Source organism: Chelonia mydas, chromosome 16 (genome assembly GCF_015237465.2).
Source record: "Chelonia mydas isolate rCheMyd1 chromosome 16, rCheMyd1.pri.v2, whole genome shotgun sequence".
Taxonomy (NCBI): domain Eukaryota; kingdom Metazoa; phylum Chordata; order Testudines; family Cheloniidae; genus Chelonia; species Chelonia mydas.
In genome coordinates, this window is record NC_057857.1 from 15161483 (window position 1) to 15183307 (window position 21825).

Genomic DNA, 21825 nt, shown 5'->3' on the forward strand with positions numbered 1-21825 from the left:
ACACATGCAGATATATCTCTGCATGGTTTTGGAAGGTTTCCCTTAAATAATCATTACAAATGCATTATGTATGAGATACAGCTGCCCTAGAAAGGGTTAGGCACTCAGATACTTTGGTGATGAGCGCAGTGTAAGAACTTATATAGAGCTGAATAGGCTACAGTGACAGCATACATTTGACTCTTAGATCTGGAATAAACCATCCTTTTAATACTTGGATAGGTTTTTGCTATATTCTTTAATTTACACTTAATCCTTTGGTACTGTTGCTTCTACTCTAGCTAGATTACCTACTGTGTGTAGGAGACTTAGCCCCAGGATTTAAAGAGACAGTATATGCCCATGAATAGATATGAAATCTACTCAGTCTGTCTTTTGACATCATGTGTCCTGTCAGCTTCTCCTTATATTCTATCTAGACTCTGTAATAATGACCCAGTGGCACCCTTTCCTCCCCCCACAAAGCTAATCAGTTGGCTACCATCAAACTAATCAATTAGCTGGAGACAGTCATTAAAATGGATTAGGACTGAGCCTGAGATCAACATTTCACAAGTTTTACAGTTTAAATGCAGACCAACAATAGCCAATTTACCCAGCATGAACAGCAACTCAGCTGTCTTTCCTATTGAGCAATTACTGCAAGTGAGTTTTATTTTCCCCATAATTCCAGCACCTAGATTTGTTAACAAATATTTTTACATGTTCAGCAGATTCCTGGTCAGTCATTCCCCAATATTGTTCTCTAAGCTCTTTGGTGGAAATAATGCAGAAGAAATTTGCCTTTCATTCATATGCAAATATATATTTTTTTCTATTTCCAATATATTTTAATCTGTTTGTGGTCAGATATCAATTAAAAGGAAAGGCTATGACACTGTTTTACCATGCATGTCAATGAATCAATCAATACAAATAAAATAGTGCAAATTCTCCCCAGTAAATAGCCCACTGGATTGTACACAGAGCTCAAAAATGCTCTACATAATAACCCTTTGAACTAGTCACTATACATTAACTTTCCTATAATCTCTTTGGAATAAATAATATAATCTCTAAGGAGGATTCCTCGACAATTAAAAAAACAAAAACATTGTGGAATAGACCATATTCTCTTATTAGTCACATTCTGCTCTCTAGATATCAGATTTACTTTCAGTACAACTTATTCTGCTCATCAGTGTTCTGTCTTATCTCCTATTCCCCCTCTGTCCTGTCCACCAATGGAAAGGCTCAGCTGAGAAAAAAATGACAGATTTTTGGAGAAAAATTTTCCCCCCATTTACAAAATGGTTTCTGCTCTAATGGACACCTAAAGTACAGTAAAAAGTTACATCATAGAATTCAATGTCAGAGCTCCAATATGAGTAGAACCTGGTAGCATCACCACAGTGAGGGGCCCAGATGAGTCTCCATAAGAAACCTCCATTTTGCCATGGCCATTACTTTCATTCAAAGCTGAAACTTGTCAGATGGTTGCTTTTTTAAGAAAACTATTAGGACTGGGTTGGATATTTCTATGGTGTCACAAAGATTTCTTTGGTATCTATACAATCTGGGATCTGCGTGAAAATTTGCACTTTCTGGGCTGCAGGGCACCTCATAAGTACTAATAATTTTTCATCTTAACAAGGCAGCTCTCAAGGAGGATTGTAAACAAGTTGCCTCCATCTCTCTCTCTCAAGTAATAGGTTGTACTCTTTTCTCAACAAGAGGGCTGTTACAGGCCCATTCTTTCCTTCTCTCACTCTGAGGATGAGTGAGAACCCTGAAGACCCTCATAATTTCCCCTCCTTTACAACTCCTCCCCTCAATAGTGGACGTAACTCCCTTTTAAGACGGTCACCCTCTCTCCTGAACAATCTGGTGTGAATGCTCTAGCACATCTTCCCGAGATGCAGACACCCTGCCTCCACTGCAAAATCCAGCCCAGAGAATGAAAACCCAAGTCTTCTACATGGTGATGAAGAGTACTAGGATACAATTACCTTATCTCATTTTTAGACACCACTCAACCCCATTGTATAAATCCTGCTGTGCCTCACTAGGAATAAACCAACCAAGTTTGTAAAGGTAGTATGCTACACTGAATTGGTCTCTCAACAGCAACTGTGGGGCGTGGAAGTTACCACAAGTAATCCCAGTTTTTCTTAATAACCTGGGACTGAATTCTACATCTGAAACCTGGAAATCTCAGCAATACTAGAGCTAAATTCTTCTTCTGCTCAACCAGGTCAGAATGGAAGTGGAGGCAATACTTTGGTAGCCAGCTGGCTATTACTTCCTGAAAGAAAGGCAGCCTCGGTTCTTATAAGGCTTGAAATAGCTAGCTTAGGTTTGAGGAAGGGTGGGCTGAAAGTCAGCAGCTGTTTGAATACATCTGTTTGACTCACTCTGTTGAGGTCACCAGAGACTGAGGACATCTTTGGACAGGCTTCAAGGATCTGCTTGCATTTTAATGGAACACACCCTGAAGTCAGGCAGTGATTTGGGAGTTGTAAGCGTAACTATAGGGTGTGCATGTGTGGGGAGGGAATGTCAGGCCATAAGCTGCATTCCACAACGAGTCATTTCAATGCTCATGGAAGAAACATTCATCAAGATCTCAAAAGGAAAGTTACGTGTGTCTCTAGTCAACTACACTACATACAAAGGACCATCTATATGGTTCCTCTGGAAAGGAACTCTGAAGAGTACCTCAGGAAACTGTAAAATTCTTTGAAGGAAACACAGCCCCATGCACTAAGAGCAACAATGCCAGAGCAGCAGATTGCAGTATAGTTACAGTACAGACTATTCAACAGGCAGGGAACTGGCATGACTGTTACCAAGACAGTACCATTCAGCTGCTTACTTTGTTCACTGGCTTCTCTGGCGTTTTCACTGTCAGGTCAGCCTGTTTTCCTTTCTTTGATGGCGTTCGCTTTATTTTTGGTGAATGAAACTTGTCCATCAACTTCATGGTGAAAGAGGAGAGATGGGAGCGCTGAGAATCTGGAAAGAAGCACACGCAGATGCATTATTAGGCTGGAGTAGATTTTTTGGGAACAGGCAGGTTGTGCTACAAAATTCTCTAGAAGAACAGACTGTGAAACACAAAGCAGCACTGATAAATTTATAGAGTGACGTGAATTCTAACTCCATTTCCAAGTGTAATAACCACCACCATTCTCTGTTTAACCCCAGACACAGCTATTCTAAAATGCAGAGGAAAAGACAATGGGGTTGCTTTTACTCTACTACATCAGGAACAGAGTAATAATGATGCCTACTTCTTATACAGCGCTTTTTTATCAATAGATCTTAAAGTGCTTTACAAAGAATGGCAATATCATTACCCCCATTTTACAGATGGGAAAACTGAGGCACGGGAAGTGACTTGCCCAAGGTCACCCGGCAGACCCGTGGCAATGCTGGGAACAGAACCAAGGTCTCTTGAGTTCAGTCCATTTGTCTATCCCCTAGGACACATGGCCTTTGAATGGTTTTGTATGACTAGTTTGCCCCAAAACCTGGATCTTCATATCTCCAAAGGGTTTCAGTTCAAACAGCGGCCTACATGTCAGGGTGGACCATTAGAACACAAGGGGTAGATTGCTTCCAGACAAGTGCATCCTAAAGCAGTTTAATTAGAGGACTGAGTAACGTAGTTTCCTCATGGGAGGACACATTCTTCATTGTGGAAATCAACTTTTTTTCAGGTTTGTGAGTGTCTGAAAAATGGAAGGCTCAAAGATCTATGATGCGGTCACAGAGATTTTCTGATGAGTTTTTTTAACTGTTTAGCTCAGGGGTGGGCAAATTGTATCTAGGGCCGGGGCAGGGGTTTGGGATGCAGAAGGGAGTGCGGGGTGTGGGAGGGGGTGCAGTGTGCAGGAACGGGCTCAGAGCAAGGGATTGGGGCAGAAGAGGGGTGCGGGGTGTATGAGGGGGCTCAGAGAAAGGGGTTGGGGTGCAGGAGGGGACTCAGGGCAGGGGGTTGGGGTGCAGGAGGGGAGCAGGCTGTGGCAGGTGACTCAGGGAAGGGGGTTGGGGTGCACTGGGTACATCAGGGGGCTCAGGGCAGGGAGTTGGGGTGCATGGGGTGCAGCAGGGGGCTCAGGGCACGGAGTTGGGGTGCTGGAGGGCTTCGGGCTCCGGCCTGGCGCCACTTACCTAAACCTGCTCCGGGGTGGCAGCAGCGTGCACCGGGGCCAGGGCAGGCTCCCTGCCTGCCTGCTCTGGCCCCATGCTGCGCCGCTCTGGGAAGCGGCTGGCACCACGTCCCTGGGGGGTGGGGGGAGGCCCACAGGGCTCCGTGTGCTGCCCTTGTCACACCTTCAGGTACCTCCCCCAAAGTTCTCATTGACTGCAGTTCCCTGTTCCCGGCCAATGGGAGCTGTGGGGGGCAGTGCCTGGAGGCAAGGGCAACAAACGGAGCCCTCTGCCCCCCCGCCCTCAGGGCCCCAGGGACGTGGTGCTGCTGCTTCTGAGAGCAGAGAGGGGCCTGCAGCATCACGGGGGGCAATCCTGCGGACCAGATCCAAAGCCCTAAGGGGCTGGATTCGGCCCGCAGGCTGTAGTTTGCCCACCCCTGGTTTAGCTGTGCTGCTAAATAGAACAGAGTTTATAAGCTGCCTTCCTGGCAGTGAGCAACTTGGATTGTATTTTGAGCAAATAGATTTTAATAGGAAAGATATGAATTGCTCTTTCAGTGAGCCAGACAACTCTGACAGCAAACAGTGAACTTGCCTTCAAGTACATTATCTGCACAAGTAAACACTTTCCCTTGAACCTTCCCTTGCCCTTTTGGCTTATCTGGGAATTGACTGCATTGGTCGTAATGAATAACAGCGACATCTCCCATGTGTGTAGTGCTGCACCTTCTCACTAGCATGGAGACTACAAATAGAGTAGGCTGCTGAGTCAAATCTAGCATTCAGCAGCTAAATACCACATAGCTGCATTAGCACTGCTTCTACATTCAGAAAGCACTAACCACAACTCCGGGGAAAGCACCTGGGTTTACCGCCTCCCTTTAAAGAGAATTAAGTATCACTAATTACCACCAGGAAAGCACATTTTAGTTTCTTCTGTTCCCACCTTCACCAGAGCAAAAACTCCAGCTAATGAAGTAATGTGTCACAATTTTACAGGCACCCTGTTAGCTGATGCTCAGTGGTCACTGGTTACCATCTATTCTAGTAGAGTAACTGGATCTCTAGTAGCTGTCTCCTGTCAGTACTTAAGTCTGAACACAAATGTGTCACGCCACAAAACATTCTAGGGACACTATCAGGCCAAAAATACACTCTTTGTAGAAATAAGCTTTTACAAAACCTGAGACCAAGAGAAATATTTCAATCAAATGTATCTTAAACACCTCAGTAGAAATTGGGTCCCCCCACAACATACAGACACACACTCTATAGTGTGTGCAACCTAAACATTACAGCCTGCTTGCTAGTGCAGGAGAAAATGAAACTGACTCGACAAAGTAGTGGAGAAAAGTGAGAAACTGACCAGTCTATGCTCCTTGTCCAAGTTCATAAAGTTGCAAAATATAAAGCAGCATATTTGGTGAAAAGTAAAATTTAGCATCAGAACATTGCAGGAATTTTTTAAAACATAAGGCTATTCTGATTTTTCAAATGTAGGTACTTAGTACAGGCATCCAAAACCAGATCAAGCAGTTTAAATAAAAGTGGACTAATTATCAAAGTTGCTGAGTCCACTCAGCTCCCATTAATTTCAGTGGGTGATCAGCACCTCTGACAATCAAGTCACTTATCTAGGTGCCTAATCTTAACTAATTAAATTTGAAAATTTGGGCCTAAGATTTTAGGATTTTAAAGTGTCCAGTGTGCCTTTGAATGGTCCATAAAAACATCTTTCAACTTTCCATCCTCATTTTCATATACCAATTAACTCAATCAATAAATGCAAGGTAATGCATGTTGGAAAACATAATCCCAACTATACATATAAAATGATGGGGTGTAAATTAGCTGTTACTAAAGAAAGATCTTGGAGTTGTTGTGGATAGTTCTCTGAAAACATCCACTCAATGTGCAGCGGCAGTCAAAAAAGTGAACAGAATGTTGGGCATCATTAAGAAAGGGATAGATAATAAGACAGAAAATATCATATTGCCTCTATATAAATCCATGGTATGCCCACATCTTGAATACTGCATTCAGATGTGGTCGCCCCATCTCAAAAAAGATATATTAGAATTGGAAAAGGTTCAGAAAAGGGCAAGAAAAATGATTAGGGGTATGGAATGGCTTCGGTATGAGGAGAGATTCATAAAATTGGAATTCTTTAGCTTGGAAAAGAGATGACTAAGGGAGAATATGATTGAGGTCCATAAAGTCATGACTGGTGTGAAGAAAGTAAATAAGGAAATGTTATTTACTCCTCCTTGTAACACAAGAACTATGGGTCACCAAATTAAATTAACAGGCAGCAGGTTTAAAACAAACAAAAGGAAGCATTTCTTCACACAACGCACAGTCAACTTGTGGAACTCTTTGCCAGAGGATGTTGTGAAGGCCAAGACTATAACAGAGTTCAAAAAAAGGACTAGATAAATTCATGGAGGATAAGTCCATGCATAGCTATTAGCCAGGATGGGCAGGGATGGTATCCCTAGCCTCTGTTGGCCAGAAGCTGGGAATGAGAGACAGGGAATGGGTCACTTGATGATTACCTGTTCTGTTCATTCCCTCTGGGGCACCTGGCATTGGCCACTGTCGGAAGACAGGATACTGGGCTAGATGGACCTTTGGTCTGACCAAGTATGGTCGTTCTTATGCAACGGTGGAAGGAAGGAAGGAATGAAAGAAAAAAACCTACTAGATAAAGTGGTGTGAGCAAAAGAAATCCAGTCAATCGATTAGATAGCAGATTCAACTTTCCAAGAAAGGTTTACAGTCAGTCACTCATAACTTCAGAAAACTAGAAGGTCAGAGTTAAGATCTTTTAGAAACTAAAAATAACTATCCGTTGTTCCCATAGGAGAGGGGTGTTTAAACTAAATGTAAACTTTGAGAAGCTGATTTTGACAGGTCAAATTACATCTCTCTCCCTTCTAGTAACATAGGAACTTTTTCTGGGGGAGTAAGATCACTCAAGCTATAACTATAATATACAGCTTTACAATACAGGCAGAATATTCAGCTATTCATATTCATAACATGGGAGGCACCACCTGTTTTATTCCTTCATCCATACCAACCACTCAAGTAAAACAGCAAATGAAAAGGAAAACCCAACTTCTCCAGCCCTCAACCAATAAAAGACACCATATGAGAACCTCATAACCCAAGACTGGTTCAATGCAATAAGCAAGTCTACCCCGGGAGTGACACCAATGAAGTCAGAGATCAGTCTGGTCGAATGTAGACAAAGGTCAATGTAACATAAAATTATGCCCTTTAAGGATTTTAGAGAGGCCAGAAAATTTGGAAATCAGGTTTTCAGTGTTTCTGGTGGTTCCATTCACCAGTACATTTCTACACATGAGACAGGGCATAGAACAATCTATTCATTACTCAGTCTAGTTATGTCTAACAGGCTAGATGTGGCTGGGTTCCATACGTGTCATTAACAGAACGGGCTGGATGTTTTCGTGTTATAACTTCTAAGTTAAGGCTCATGGTATCTTAAAGACACCTATAAACATTTAAGTATTTAAAGACTTGGTGCCTGTGGGAAAATATTTTATTAATACAGTTAGTTGCATAAAAACTGCATATTTTTAAAATAATCCACTTGCTTTTGCTGCAGTATTTTATGGTACCACAGCTGGTTGCTATGGGAACAATTAGGATGTTACCAACAGGTCAGAACTTCAGACTAGAAGTTGGCACTGGAATAAGAGGAACTCCTCTTTAAAATAAAGACACATGACAACTGGATGTGGTCCTATGTGGGGAGAGGGGAATGTTTTGAAGAGAAGGAAAAATTCTTAAGTGTACGATTGATTGGCAGAACTGTTCTCCAATTAGGTGTTTTTCAAAGCGTATCCTGTGCCACCAGCTGCTGTTTAATTTCTGTTTTTTAAATCCACCGAGGAATACATAATGATCCCTGGCTGTTGCAGGCAAACCCAGACATACATCAATCGACCTGAAATATCGCTCAGAGCAGCTGGCATCCTGACTTAGCAACAATTTACGTCATTGTTTTACATCCACGGGGGTCTCCCGACTCTTAACACTCCCAGGCCCCACAGAGTGCTCAAAGTCGCTGTGGGCAGCAATTCCCAGCAATGTCAAGAATGCTTTTGTTCTCTACTTTCGCAAAGACACCAGTAGTATCTAATTTGCACAGCATGTCAGGGTTTTACACACACATTCACATGTGACAGGAGAAGGCATGGATCAAAGTCCTTTAAATAGCCAGGCAAACACTGCAATTAGAATACTTAATCTAGAGGTTTCAGAGTAGCAGCCGCGTTAGTCTGTATTTGCAAAAAGAAAAGGAGTACTTGTAGCACCTTAGAGACTAACAAATTTATTTGAGCATAAGGTTTCGTGAAAAAAATGGTAGTGGCAATAGAATGCATCTCTGGCTCATCCACCACTGAGAGGCAAGGATCCTATTTATGTGGACTATGTGGACTCTCTCCTCTCTCCCCAGGCCCTATGCTACCAGCACTCCCAGCTATCTTCGAGACACCACTGACTTCCTGAGGAAACGACAATCCATCGGTGATCTTCCAGAAAACACCCTCCTGGCCACTATGGATGTAGAAGCCCTCTACACCAACATTCCACACAAAGATGGACTACAAGTTACCAGGATCAGTATCCCCGATAATGTCACGACAAACCTGGTGGCTGACCTCTGTGACTTTGTCCTCACCCACAACTATTTCACATTTGGGGACAATATATAACTTCAAGTCATCGGCACTGCTATGGGTACCCGCATGGGCCCACAGTATGCTAACATTTTTATGGCTGACTTAGAACAACGCTTCCTTAGCTCTCGTCCCCTAACACCCCTACTTGCGCAACACTGATGACATCTTCATCATCTGGACCCATGGAAAAGAAGCCCTTGAGGAATTCCACCACGATTTCAACAATTTCCATCCTACCATCAACCTCAGCCTAGACCAATCCACACAAACGGTCCATATTCTGGACACTACTGTGCTAATAAGCGATGGTCACATAAACACCACCCTATACCGGAAACCTACTGAGCGCTATACTTACCTATATGCCTCCAGCTTCCATCCAGGACACACCACACGATCCATTGTCTACAGCCAAGCTCTAAGATACAACCGCATTTGCTCCAGTCCCTCAGACAGAGACAAACACCTACAAGATCTCTATCAAGCATTCTTAAAACAATACCCATCTGCTGAAGTGAAAAAACAGATTGACAGAACCAGAAGAGTACCCAGAAGTCACCTACTACAGGACAGGCCCAACAAAGAAAATAACAGAACGCCATTAGCTGTCACCTTCAGCCCCCAACTAAAACCTTTCCAGCGCATCACCAAAGATCTACAACCTATCCTGAAAAATGATCCCTCACTCTCACAGATCTTGGGAGACAGACCAGTCCTTGCTTACGGACAGCCCCCCAACCTGAAGCAAATACTCTCCAGCAACCACACACCACACAACAAAAACACTAACCCAGGAACCTATCCTTGCAACAAAGCAAGAAGAGAGACTGGGAGTGGCTGGGTCATTATACATATTGAATCTATTTCCTTAAGTTAAAAGAAAAGGAGTACTTGTGGCACCTTAGAGACTAACCAATTTATTTCAGCATGAGCTTTTGTGAGCTACAGCTCACTTCATAGGATGCATACTGTGGAAACTGCAGAAGAGTGGGGTGGGAGGAGGTATTGTTTCATGGTCTCTGTGTATATAATGTCTTCTGCAGTTTCCACAGTATGCATCCGATGAAGTGAGCTGTAGCTCACGAAAGCTCATGCTCAAATAAATTGACAGGTTTCTAAGGTGCCACAAGTCCTCCTTTTCTTTTTTCAAATAAATTGGTTAGTCTCTAAGGTGCCACAAGTACTCCTTTTCTTTTTGCGAATACAGACTAACACGGCTGTTACTCTGAAACCTTCCTTAAGTTAAGTATCCTCACACCTTCTTGTCAACTGTCTAAATGGGCCATCTTGATTATCACTACAAAAGTTTTTTTCTCCTGCTGATAACAGCTCATCTTAACTAATTAGCCTCTCACAGTTTGTATGGTAACTTCCAACTTATCTGTATGTGTGTATATACATATCTTACTATATGTTCCATTCTATGCATCCAATGAAGTGGGCTGTAGCCCACGAAAGCTTATGCTCTAATAAATTTGTTAGTCTCGAAAGTGCCACAAGTACTCCTGTTCTTTTTATTTAAATAAGCTAACAAAACTGCTGAGTTAGCTCAAGTCAGACGATATCCAGTATCTACAGGCCCTTAAAATGTCCTACTTTGAAGATCGTAAATAATGCAACTTTTATTTCCTACCTGGTCTTTTGGCCACAATGAGCATTTTTCCTAACTCACCTGGTCACAAGATTTTGCTACATTTATGTTTAAGTGAATGGGTCACACACCAACCCCCAATACTCTCTTACATTCAACAAATTTTACTTACCGCTTACAATATCACTTTTTACATTCAAAGCACTTTACAAACGTATCTAATTTATCTTCAAATACCTATTTTATCCCCATTTCATAGATGGGAAACTTGGGCATGAGATGGTGAAGTGACTTGCCCAAACAAATCACAGAGGGGAGTCAGTGTTGGAGCTGCAATTAGAATGCAGAACTTCTTGATTTCCAATTCTATGCTAAAACACTTGGATTATACCTCTCGCAAAACTCTCGTAAATCCAACTGAGGTTAATCATACTGAATGGAGATAAATGTTTTCTGTCTCAGGTGTGGTCACCTTCCAAACAGACATATCAGTCAAGTATTATTTGTACAATCTACATTTTCTCAGTGAGTTGCATATGTATGGAGTGTCAAAAGAGAAATTATGCGTAAGTAGCAACAAGTAGGAATGCACTGGCTCAGAGGGATGCAAGTTAACAAGGCTTTTACAAATGCAGGCAAAAACGTCAAAGAAAAGAAGCACAGCTGTGTGGGACTTACTAGATCTGCTATCGTGGAACTGATCTGCTTTGAAAAAATCCTTTTGCTTTTACTCACTTCAGTACTAAAATGTCTAACATGTCCTATGGCTCTCCAGCAAATAGCTGAAAGAGAAGAGCAGCTATTCCGTGGTTTGATAACATACATGGGAGAACAGGAAATGATCATGGCAGTGAGCGGATGAAACACTGTCCTTCTGCACTTTGTTCGCCTAGCTACAACATTAAACTACTTAATAGATAAGTACGTGAGCTCTGGGGCCACTTCTTTGAACTATTTGCTGAAGTGCCGCAGGATTTGCTCGATGCTTCATCCATTTAAAATGACTCTAGGATATTACACTCACCCCTATTAAGCACCTGCAGGCAGCACTTAATGAGAATATCAGCACTGAACTTTTGAACCTCTCTTCCCCTTTTGGTGCATAGGAGTGGGTATTCTGTACTTCTTGACATGGCACGTTCAAATGGCTTCAAAGCTAATGGGAAAAAGTCAGGGTAAAAAAGCTTGATGGAACTATTACAACTGGAAGGGAAAAAATACAATCAAATCAGAGGAACTGTTGGCTTTCCATCCTCTCCCTGGATAGTCCACTGCTGCTCAGGTCTTAAACCAAAGAAAAAATAAACCCTCAAAATTATTTTGCTGTGGATTCATGTGTCTCGACTTCTGACTGGCAGTTTTAAAACGTCAATCCTTTCATTGCTAATTCCATCTTCCTATTAAAGAGAAAACTTGCTCTGTTGTGTTTGAACGTGCTCCAGCTGTTGAGTCATGGACTTGCCGCAGCTTTAAAGCCAGTCTCCCCCACGGTGGCACGTGTCTGGGTTCTGACCACACACAAAATCTTAGAAAGCTCATGCGATCGGAGAGTGCTCTAAGTGTCTTTGGAGCCAGGTGCAAAGGGAACATCTCACAAATCCCCACCCTTTAAATTTTCATCTGATGCCTTAACACAGGGTCCCTAGGTAGGAAGGCTGGTCTGTCTAGGTGACGCTCTTGTTGTGTGGGCGGAATAAAGGCAGCACCGTCAGCTTGAACAAACTTGCGATGCTTGCCAGTCTGCTGACAGAATGTTACATCTGATGAGGAAAGAACTGCTGATTTTAAACTACAGAGGACTAAGAGGTGCAGGGAAAGACAGAGATAAATCAGTCTATGTGCTGAATGTAGCTGTGACAAAACTAGACTCTGCTTAAGGGGAGATGACTAGTCAAAGCCCTAGTTCTGTAACGTCACTAGAATGGAAAGATGACGACATTCCAGTTGGGCTCAAATGAATGGTAGAAATTAGGAATGTCAAGTGATTAGAAAAATTAATTGCACTGTTAAACAAGAATAGAATACCACTTATTCAAATATTTTTGGACATTTTCAAATATATTGATTTCAATTAAAACACAGAATACAATGTGTACAGTGCTCAATTTATTTTTGATTACAAATACTTGCACTGTAAAAAACACATTTTTTCAATTCACCTAATACAAGTACTGTAGTGCAATCTCTTTATCATGACAGTTGAACTTACAAATGTAGAATTACAGTATGTACAAAAAAAACCTGCATTCAAAAACAAAACAATGTAAAACTTTAGAGCCTACAAGTTCAATCAGTCCTACTTCTTGTTCAGCCAATCACTCAGACAAACAAGTTTTTTTACATTTGCAGAAGATAATGCTGCCCGCTTCTTGTTTACAATGTCACCTGAAAGTGAGAACAGGTGTTTGCATGGCACTGTTGTAGCTAAAAGAAAAGGAGTACTTGTGGCATCTTAGAGACTAACCAATTTATTTGAGCATAAGCTTTCGTGAGCTACAGCTCACTTCATCGGATGCATATGGTGCCGCACCTCCTACCATATGCATCCGATGAAGTGAGCTGTAGCTCACGAAAGCTTATGCTCAAATAAATTGGTTAGTCTCTAAGGTGCCACAAGTACTCCTTTTCTTTTTGCGAATACAGACTAACACGGCTGTTACTCTGAAACCGTTCATTTTCGTCATCATGAGTCAGATGCCACCAGCAGAAGGTTGATTTTCTTTTTTGGTGGTTTGGGTTCTGTAGTTTCCGCATCAGAGTGTTGCTCTTTTAAGACTTCTGAAAGCATGCTCCACACCTCATCCCTCTCAGATTTTGGAAGGCACTTCAGATTCTTAAATCTTGGGTCGAGTGCTGTAGCTATCTTTAGAATTTTCACATTGGTATCTTCTTTACATTTTGTCAAATTTGCTTGGAATGTGTTCTTAAAACGAATAACATGTGCTGGGTATCATACGAGATTGCTATAACATGAAATATACAGCCGTATGCAGGTAAAACAGTAGGAGACATACAATTCTCCCCCAAGGAGTTCAGTCACAAACTTAATGAAAGCATTATTTTTTTTAACAAGTGTCATCAGCATGGACGCATGTCCTCTGGAACGATGGCCAAGCATGAAGAAGCATATGAATCTTTAGCGCATTTGGCACATAACTATGCTGCGATGCCAGCTACAACGGTGCCCTGCAAATGTCTGTTCTCACTTTCAGGTGACATTGTAATTAAGAAGTGGGCAGCATTATCTCCCGTAAATGTAAACAAACTTATTTCTCTTAGCGATTGGCTGAACAATAAGTAGGACTCTGAGTGGACTTGTAGGCTCTAACGTTTTACATTGTTTTGTTTTTGAATGCAGGCTTTTTTTGTACATAATTCTATATTTGTAAGTTCAACTTTCACAATAAAGAGACTGCACTATAGTACTTGTAACAGGCGAATTGGAAAATACTATTTCTTTTGTTTATCATTTTTACAGTGCAAATATTTGTAATAAAAATAATATAAAGTGAGCACTATACACTTTGTATTCTGTGTTGTAACTGAAATAGATATATTTGAAAATGTAGAACTACATCCAAAATATGTAGTAAATTTCAGTTGGTATTCTATTGTTTAACAGTGCAATTAATGGAGATTAATTTTTTTGAGTTAATCACGAGTTAACTGTGATTAATCGACAGCCCTAATAGAAATAGAGCCAAACATTTAAGGCACTGGTGAATTCCACCAACTTAACACAACTGCGTGTGACTTACCCTAAAGTCAAAGTGAAAGTTCTACCACGCTACAGATCAGTCACTACAGACCTTCCAGCCTCCCTTCTATCCTTCACTCTCACACAGTATGAGTATGGCACTGTTAGGAGTCTGATTTGTGAGAGCATTTCAGAGAACAGATTACAGATATTTCAAAAACAGGTGTGGGGTTTTTTTTTGTTTTTTTTTTTTTTTAAAGGCGCTGGTTACTGTGGAATAGATCAATCATCAAGACAACTAAGACTAGCAGGGACTTGCAATTAAAATGTTCAGCTATTTAGCATCTGAATCATATCATGCAAACAGATAATATGGTTTGTTTAAAAAAAAAGAAAAAAAAACCCACCTGAGTTTTAGAATAGACAGAGCCTTTAAAAAAGGTTAAAGTTCAGCCTTCAATTTCAGATTCAAAGCAGTCCTTAAAACTCAGAACTTTATAAAGAATGAAGATGTCCTTATAATCTTATTCCACTCAGGTCTTTTCTGGAAGGACATACTTAAAAGCCACCAGATAAAACCAGAGGGCCTCTCTCCCCATGTCGTAACGAAGCTGTTGCACACATTTCTAACTGTTTCTGCCATTTATGCCAGGGGTCCTTCACACACAGAGGTGACTTATGTCATGAATTATGCAATGATGCCCATTAAAATGGCATTTTTCTCCCTGGGCACAGCTCAACCATTTGCAAAAGGCAAAGGCAAGTAGCATGGTTTCAAGTAAACCCTGACTCATAGGAACTTCATGGGTACGTTTATCCTGCAAAACACCCCACACGGAGTCTCAGAGCCTAGGTCAACTGACTGGGGCTCATGGGGCTTGCAGTGACGGGTTAAAATAGCTATGTAGATGTTCCCAGTTGGTCTGGAGCCCAGGCTCTGAAACCCACCTCTGAGACTCACTGCTCTGAAACCCACCCTCTGAGACTCACCAGGCTCTGAGACTCACTGCCATGGAGATTTTTTGTTTGTTTATTTGTTTTTGCAGTAGACATACCCTAAGAGTTCTGAAGCAAAAAAATAATTAGGCACACAGTTCAAAATGCCTGTCCAGTTGCAACTGTAATACACTGTCATATAAGAGACAATGGTGGTTGGGAGCCCTCTCTGGATTACCCTTTCCTAGAAGAGTAAAGCCACTTGACCCTCTCTTCTCTAGATCCACCTCTGCTGTCACCACTACAAGAAATCAGCCAATTTAGGATGGCTAGACTCAGGGGCAGGTAAAGAGATTTGGAACTTTACCCATCTATAAGAAGGAAAAAATTGCAAATTTATGGGTGTATCAACATTATCTATATTCGATTATCATTGCCCACAACCCTTAATGGGTCACTTATCTTTTTAGATTATAAACTCTTTGCCAGAGGGAATTGTGCCCACATATATTTGTAAAGTACATAGTGTAATGGGATGGGCTCTGAAACAAGGCCCCTTTGGTCCTTGACCAAAAGACTATATATTTTCACAGCCTTGATGATAGAGAGGAAGAACTGAAGATCTGCAGGATGCGCATGACTTGCAAGGAAGGGGGGGAAAAAAACCAGCTGAAGATGATGGACATAAACATGGACCGGACTAACATCTGTTCTCCATTCTTTCAATAGGGCCATTCATCACTTCATTCTGATATTGTGGGGGATACTGTTTTTACAGTTATGGTTCATGTCCCCCATCCCTTTCAGTCTCCTAGGGATGTTCAGGAATGTAATAATTATTACCACGTAATGCTTGTATGGTGCCTTACATTTTCAAAGACCATCAGATAGGGTGTCAACGTACATTTTTAACCTGAAAACATTTCACCACTCTCTCATGGACTCATCACAGCAGCCTGGTCTCAAAGCAGTTATAAGCTAGTCCATTCTTCCCCTGGTGTTTGCTGCCACGCAGAAGGACTGAGGCAAAGAATACACTTAAATGAAAAGGGGGGCCCAGCAGATCTGAAAAAAGCAGGGAGGGTCCTACATAAAGCAGGAAGTTTGCCCACCCTAACCTTTGTAACTTAGGTGGAGCTGTTTGTAAGCTGCCATAAGTCTCTCTCCAGGGAACTTCTGTGTTAGGAGAGCTGCCAAGGCTCAGAGGAAAAGGTGGAGGAGAAGCTGCTTTAGAATTCAAACAACACTGATGGAGTGTTAAAGGAACTTTCCCTTGAACATCACGTCACCTTCTAAGCAGCCAGCATTTCGAAGCAGAAGGACCAATTGCCCTTTTTCTTTCTTGGCAATGTTACAGTGAGTGGCCATAAACCAGTGAGCATTAATGATGTGCAGTGACAGCACACAAACTTCTATGGAAAAGGGAGGCTCCGTTCCTCAGCTGGCAAGGCAGTGTTCAGTGACTCACAGGCTTCGTTATTTTTTATGCCGCCCTCTAGGGCCTCCAGAGGAAGTGAAACATTTTTATTGGTCAGGGAACACATTTTGATTTTGATTTTTTTTTTTCTAAGCAACCATGAATGAGACATCTCCAGCTGCATGCACCTCTTGGGGAAAGAGCTCACAGCGCATGCAAGGGCACTGGAGAGGCAGACAGAGCAACCCATCAGCTCAGCCACATCTCTTGACTGTGGTGAAAGAAACTGCAACATAATCAACAACATTAATTTTACAGCACAACCCTTCTTCCATTCAGATTTCCATTTCCCTCACTCAGTAGCAACTCAGCAGGTTGGGAGAAGGAGATGATCCAAAACAAGTAGCAGGTTAGGAGTCGGATTGACTGTCTCATGTTTACTGAAAAGTCATCTTTGAGCCTGAAGGATCTCAACAGAGACCACTTTACCCACCCCTGAAACGCAGACACATGGGGTGGGACATAATGGCTGTAACAGCGTATAGCAACACTACACAACAGGTTAAGTCAGGAAATGAAGAACAAACCTATATCCATCTGAAAATGCAAAGGGAATTCAGATAGGTAGAACATAACTACTCAAGTTTGCATTTATCTAGCACACCAGGACTAGCCCCCCTGACTTCTCTTTCAGAAAAGTTACATGGGCTTTTTATTGATAAGTGGTTAGGACATTAGCTTTACACTTCATCAGAAAAACAGCACCTCCTGCAGATTGGTTTGATACTGACTTATAAGGAGAGATGTCATCTACTGAATCAGTAGCAAATCTTTCTGCAGTATCTGATCATTCCCTGGCCACTTCCCAGACACTTACTGAATCTGCACAACCCCACAAGCCTGTGAGAACAAATAGGATCACAACATTTGTAATGTGGTTCATAACATCCCCTGTGCCAGCAACACTGAAATACAACACAAAAGTGAGTCAAGTGCCCTACAATACCAGCACCCTTGCTGTTGTTCAAGCCATCCCTGGTCAATAGATAAAAAATTCTAGAGCTGCCTATTTACTAAGCAATTTTACATTTAGAAAATCCAGCATTAATGCAGAGATAATGACAAACTGTGTATTGAGAAGGCAGTTTCAAACATTACAATGGCTGAGGAGCCCATTGCGTTGCTGTGTGCAAACAGGGCTTAAAATCGACCCATCACTCCTGCAGCTTTAAGAGAATATTTTCAAAATGACATGACAACAATTCAAACATTTAAAAATAAAGCGGGACCGGTTCCGATTTGCACGTACACTATCAGAGTCGCACTTGTCCAAAAGGGGAAGGTTGTGAGCCACAACTAAGACATCTCATTCAGACTAATGCTGGGACCAAAGAAAGAGCCACACCACAGAACTCAAGTTAAAATTTCTCTTCCCCCTTTCTTCTCATATGTATTTGTAGCCTTTACATCTTTATTAGATTTTGGTTTCAGGCAGGTGGCTGTCTGGATGGAAGCTCAGAGCCAAAAGATTATATAACGTGATGTTGCTGGAGCTGTTTATCTGTCTCCAAGGTTATGGAATGATGTCATTGGTGTTTCTCTAGACCAGCAAGCAGAGCTGCGTTATTTCAGATGCTTTGGGAATAGCATAATTGCTAAAAACCTGCCCAGACATTCAGCAGCTCAGATGCAAGATAGGCAAAGGTGAATCCTTCAGCTCACAGATACCCTGAAGCATCAAATGTATACAATTCCACTCAGCCTGGTGGGTAACCTCAAGTCTCATTCGCTAGGAGATGGGAACGTGGAGAGTCACAGCATATATTAGTTATTTATATGGCACCAACACGATATTGTTAATATTAAAGGGACACAAGAAAAGTCATTCTAATAATGCCCATATGCAAATTGAATGTCTATTTTCAAGCCAGAGTGGTGATGGTTTGGGCCTTTGGTTGGTTCTCAACCTTTCCAGACTACTGGAATCAGACTTGTCTTGCGTACCCCCAAAGTTTCACCTCACTTAAAAACTCCTTGCTTACAAAATCAGACGTAATAATACAAAACTGTCACAGCACACTGTTACTGAAAAATTGCTTACTTTCTCATTTTGTCTGTATGAAATTTTAGTTTGTACTGACTTCGCTCGTGCTTTTTACATAGTCTGTTATAAAACTAGGCAAATATCTAGATGAGCTGATGTACCCCCTGGAAGACCTCTGAGTACCCCCAGGGGTACACATACCTCTAGTTGAGATCCACTGATTTAGGCCTTGTCTAGACCAGCATTTAATGGTGAGGCCATTGCTCTTCTGCTAAATCTCCAATTGATATTACCTTGTCACTTGATACACACAAGCGACCAAAGATATATTAGAAAAATTAACTCCTCTTTTGCTGGTGTCCAGAATCCATGGCTGCTGGATCCATGAACCGTGACAAGTAAGAACAAAACAGAAGCATGTTTTTTAATGGGACACAATGCATCTGTCCAGTAGGAGAGACAAGTATAGTTCATCTTTGGTGTTGTGCTTTATTATTTTACCCAGGTATATCCTTTAGAAAAGTTAAACAACCAAACCCTTTATGTTCTTGAGGAAAAGAACTGTGCATCAAGAAATTCCAGGGAATATGACTGAGTGAGAGGGAGGGGAACCTGTGGAAAATCTTCTCCATGATTAAATCTTACAGCTACTTTCATTACTAAAAAAAGAAAAAAGTGAGTTCTGATTACAATCCCTACATTGACAGGTGCGGGGCTCTGTGACTTTTCAAAGTGGTAGTGGTGACTGAGTCATAAACTTAAAGCCTATTATAGCTCCAAGTGATCTCTCGCAAAAAATGTAGATGCCTATAATAGCCAAAAAGTCAGATCAGCTCCTCATTTTGTCCTGCCCCTGCCACGCGAGGCAAGTGAGTCTAAGGATGCTTCCGAAGAGGCATGGGACCAGGGAAGTCTTTTTTTTTTTTTTTTTAAATTGCCTTGCATGGGTAATTGGGTTCTTAATGAAAATGCTTCCCATGAAGGGGTCCTCCAAAGTCTCCACACTTGAGTGGGCTCAATTTGATCATTTAACATTGTGTCCTGTGTATGCAAAATCTTCTCTGATGAACCATTAGCGGATGCTTCAAGCAAGCACTAGTGAGGCTGCAGTGCGATTAAGGAAATGCTCTCTTAGGTCTACACTGCAAAGTTGTCAACAAGACTTTTGTCTTTCACGGGTACTTAGGCTGCTCGCAGGGCTGGAAGTATTTTGAAGACAAAAGTGCAGACAAAGTACCAACAAAGAGCGTTTACGCACACTGACTTTTAGCAACAAGGCTTTGTCAACACAGCCTTGTTGCTAAAAGCTGCATGGTGTAGACAAGTCCTTATTTGAAAAGTCACCTGGTCTGTAGGTATCTTTTCTCTCTCCAGTTCCTGCAGAGCTCCAGGTCCCTATTATTGCACCAGAGTTTTCCCACAGCAAGCAGTTCGTCCAACTGGATGTAGGGTATTTTAAACCGGTGCCTTTCTAGGGCAAATGCAGGCTCTGCAACAGCCACATGGTTAATTCTCAAGCTTGTGAGGGGTGAATGTGTATTAAGTGTGAATGAGGTCTTCCTAATCACTGGGTAGCCAAAAATGGAGTTGAAAAGAATGAAATTGGCTGCAGCACCTTCTAACCTTCCTACTCTCTCAAAACCCAACAATATGAAAGAGTGAAATGTAGATAATGGTTTGACTCAGCTGAGACTGTATCCTGAAAAAAGAAAAGGAGTACTTGTGGCACCTTACAGACTAACAAATTTATTAGAGCATAAGCTTTCGTGAGCTACAGCTCACTTCATCGGATGTATCCTGAAAGTGTCTGCTGTGCTTTAAACTGGAGTTAGCCTGTATGTGGAACAGGAGGGGAAAACACAGTTCCCTTTGTTAAAAAGGGTGAAATAAACAAATTAGTTTAATAAATCTGTAGAGAAGGCAGAAAGGAAGGGGGGGAGTTCCCCCAAAATAAATAAATGTTTAAAATACCATCTGAGCTTAGATGTGAAATTTCCTTGTGATGTTGAGCATAGTGGAACTGTTTTCCTGTGGTGAGTAGCTGATTTGCTGAGATTTCACCATCAATGGCTGAAGTGTTCAGTTCCACTCAAACCTTCTCTTTACCAGATTGCTGTTTCTGCTAAAAGTGCATTTTTTCCACCGTGAATGACTCTTTACATAGGAACATAGATGAGGCGAAGCTCTGAAAAGCACCTACTCTGCCCCCTCCCATCTTGCAGGGATTCTGCCACGTCTACTGTCTTGGACATATAGTATTTTTCAGCTGATACGTGATTAGATAGTTACCTAAAGCTGTGGCTTTTAAACTTCACTGGGCTACCACCCACTTCTAACAAAGCTTATTTCAGGACCTTTTTGACTTATGCCATTGCACAATACTCCAAAAATCACTTCTACCCCTTACTACCCAGAATGTAGTAAAATTACAGCTGGAAGTTAATTACTTTCAACTATACTTACACTGAACACACAATTTTTTGTTACAATATTGAAATGTTTCAGAGTAGCAGCCGTGTTAGTCTGTATCCGCAAAAAGAAAAGGAGGACTTGTGGCACCTTAGAGACTAACCAATTTATGTGAGCATAAGCTTTCTTGAGCTACAGCTCACGGATGCTGATGAACTGAGCTGTAGCTCACGAAAGCTTATGCTCAAATAAATTTGTTAGTCTCTAAGGTGCCACAAGTCCTCCTTTAATATTGAAATGGAAAATTTATGACTCACTGACTAGAGTCACTGTGAAGACTCATCTTACACACAAGCAAGGATGAAATTTACCATTCACCAATATGAAATGGCCATTTGTGAGGGGTTAACCTGAATTATCAAATGGACAGAATATTAAAATCACTCTCTATTTTTTAACTGGGAGATGTAGGAATTTACCCTTGTAAAAGTGAAGTTGAGGGTATGTTTCTAAACAAACATACTCATGGTTTTTGAGCATTTGTACTCTGGAAGAGCAAAAAGTTAATTACATTAAGCTTTGAACAATCACCAGTTTTAATCTGACATAAATGGAATTGCTCTCTGGATGTGATGGAGGAGAACGTGACCTCCGCTGAACTTTAACCCTCCATGTGCTGTGGTACATGCTTGAAACCTTATCTCCTTGGCCTCCTATTAAATTCTATTTGTTGTTTTCTAAATAGAACTCCATAACTCCCAAAGAAAGCACTACCCAATGTACCACTAGCTAAAATTAATATTGATCCACTCTTCAAGGTCTGGACAACAGAACTGCAACACCATTGTGTTTTGCATTTTTTAGGCACAAATAGCATAGA

The 21825-nt window shown here is 41.5% G+C and overlaps 1 protein-coding gene across 5 annotated transcripts in view; it reads right to left on the minus strand.

Annotated features, from left to right (window-relative positions):
* Positions 1-21825, minus strand: part of RAPGEF1 (Rap guanine nucleotide exchange factor 1) — a 120331-nt gene that overhangs the window by 70125 nt on the left and 28381 nt on the right. For 4 of the 5 annotated variants that reach the window (XM_037879703.2, XM_037879702.2, XM_037879705.2 and 1 more), the window contains exon 2: positions 2855-2994. In XM_037879703.2, the coding sequence (XP_037735631.1) occupies positions 2855-2994 (140 nt within the window). Of the gene's footprint in view, positions 1-2839; positions 2995-21825 lie in introns of those variants that run through there. The other variant, XM_043530298.1, reaches the window with a different exon arrangement.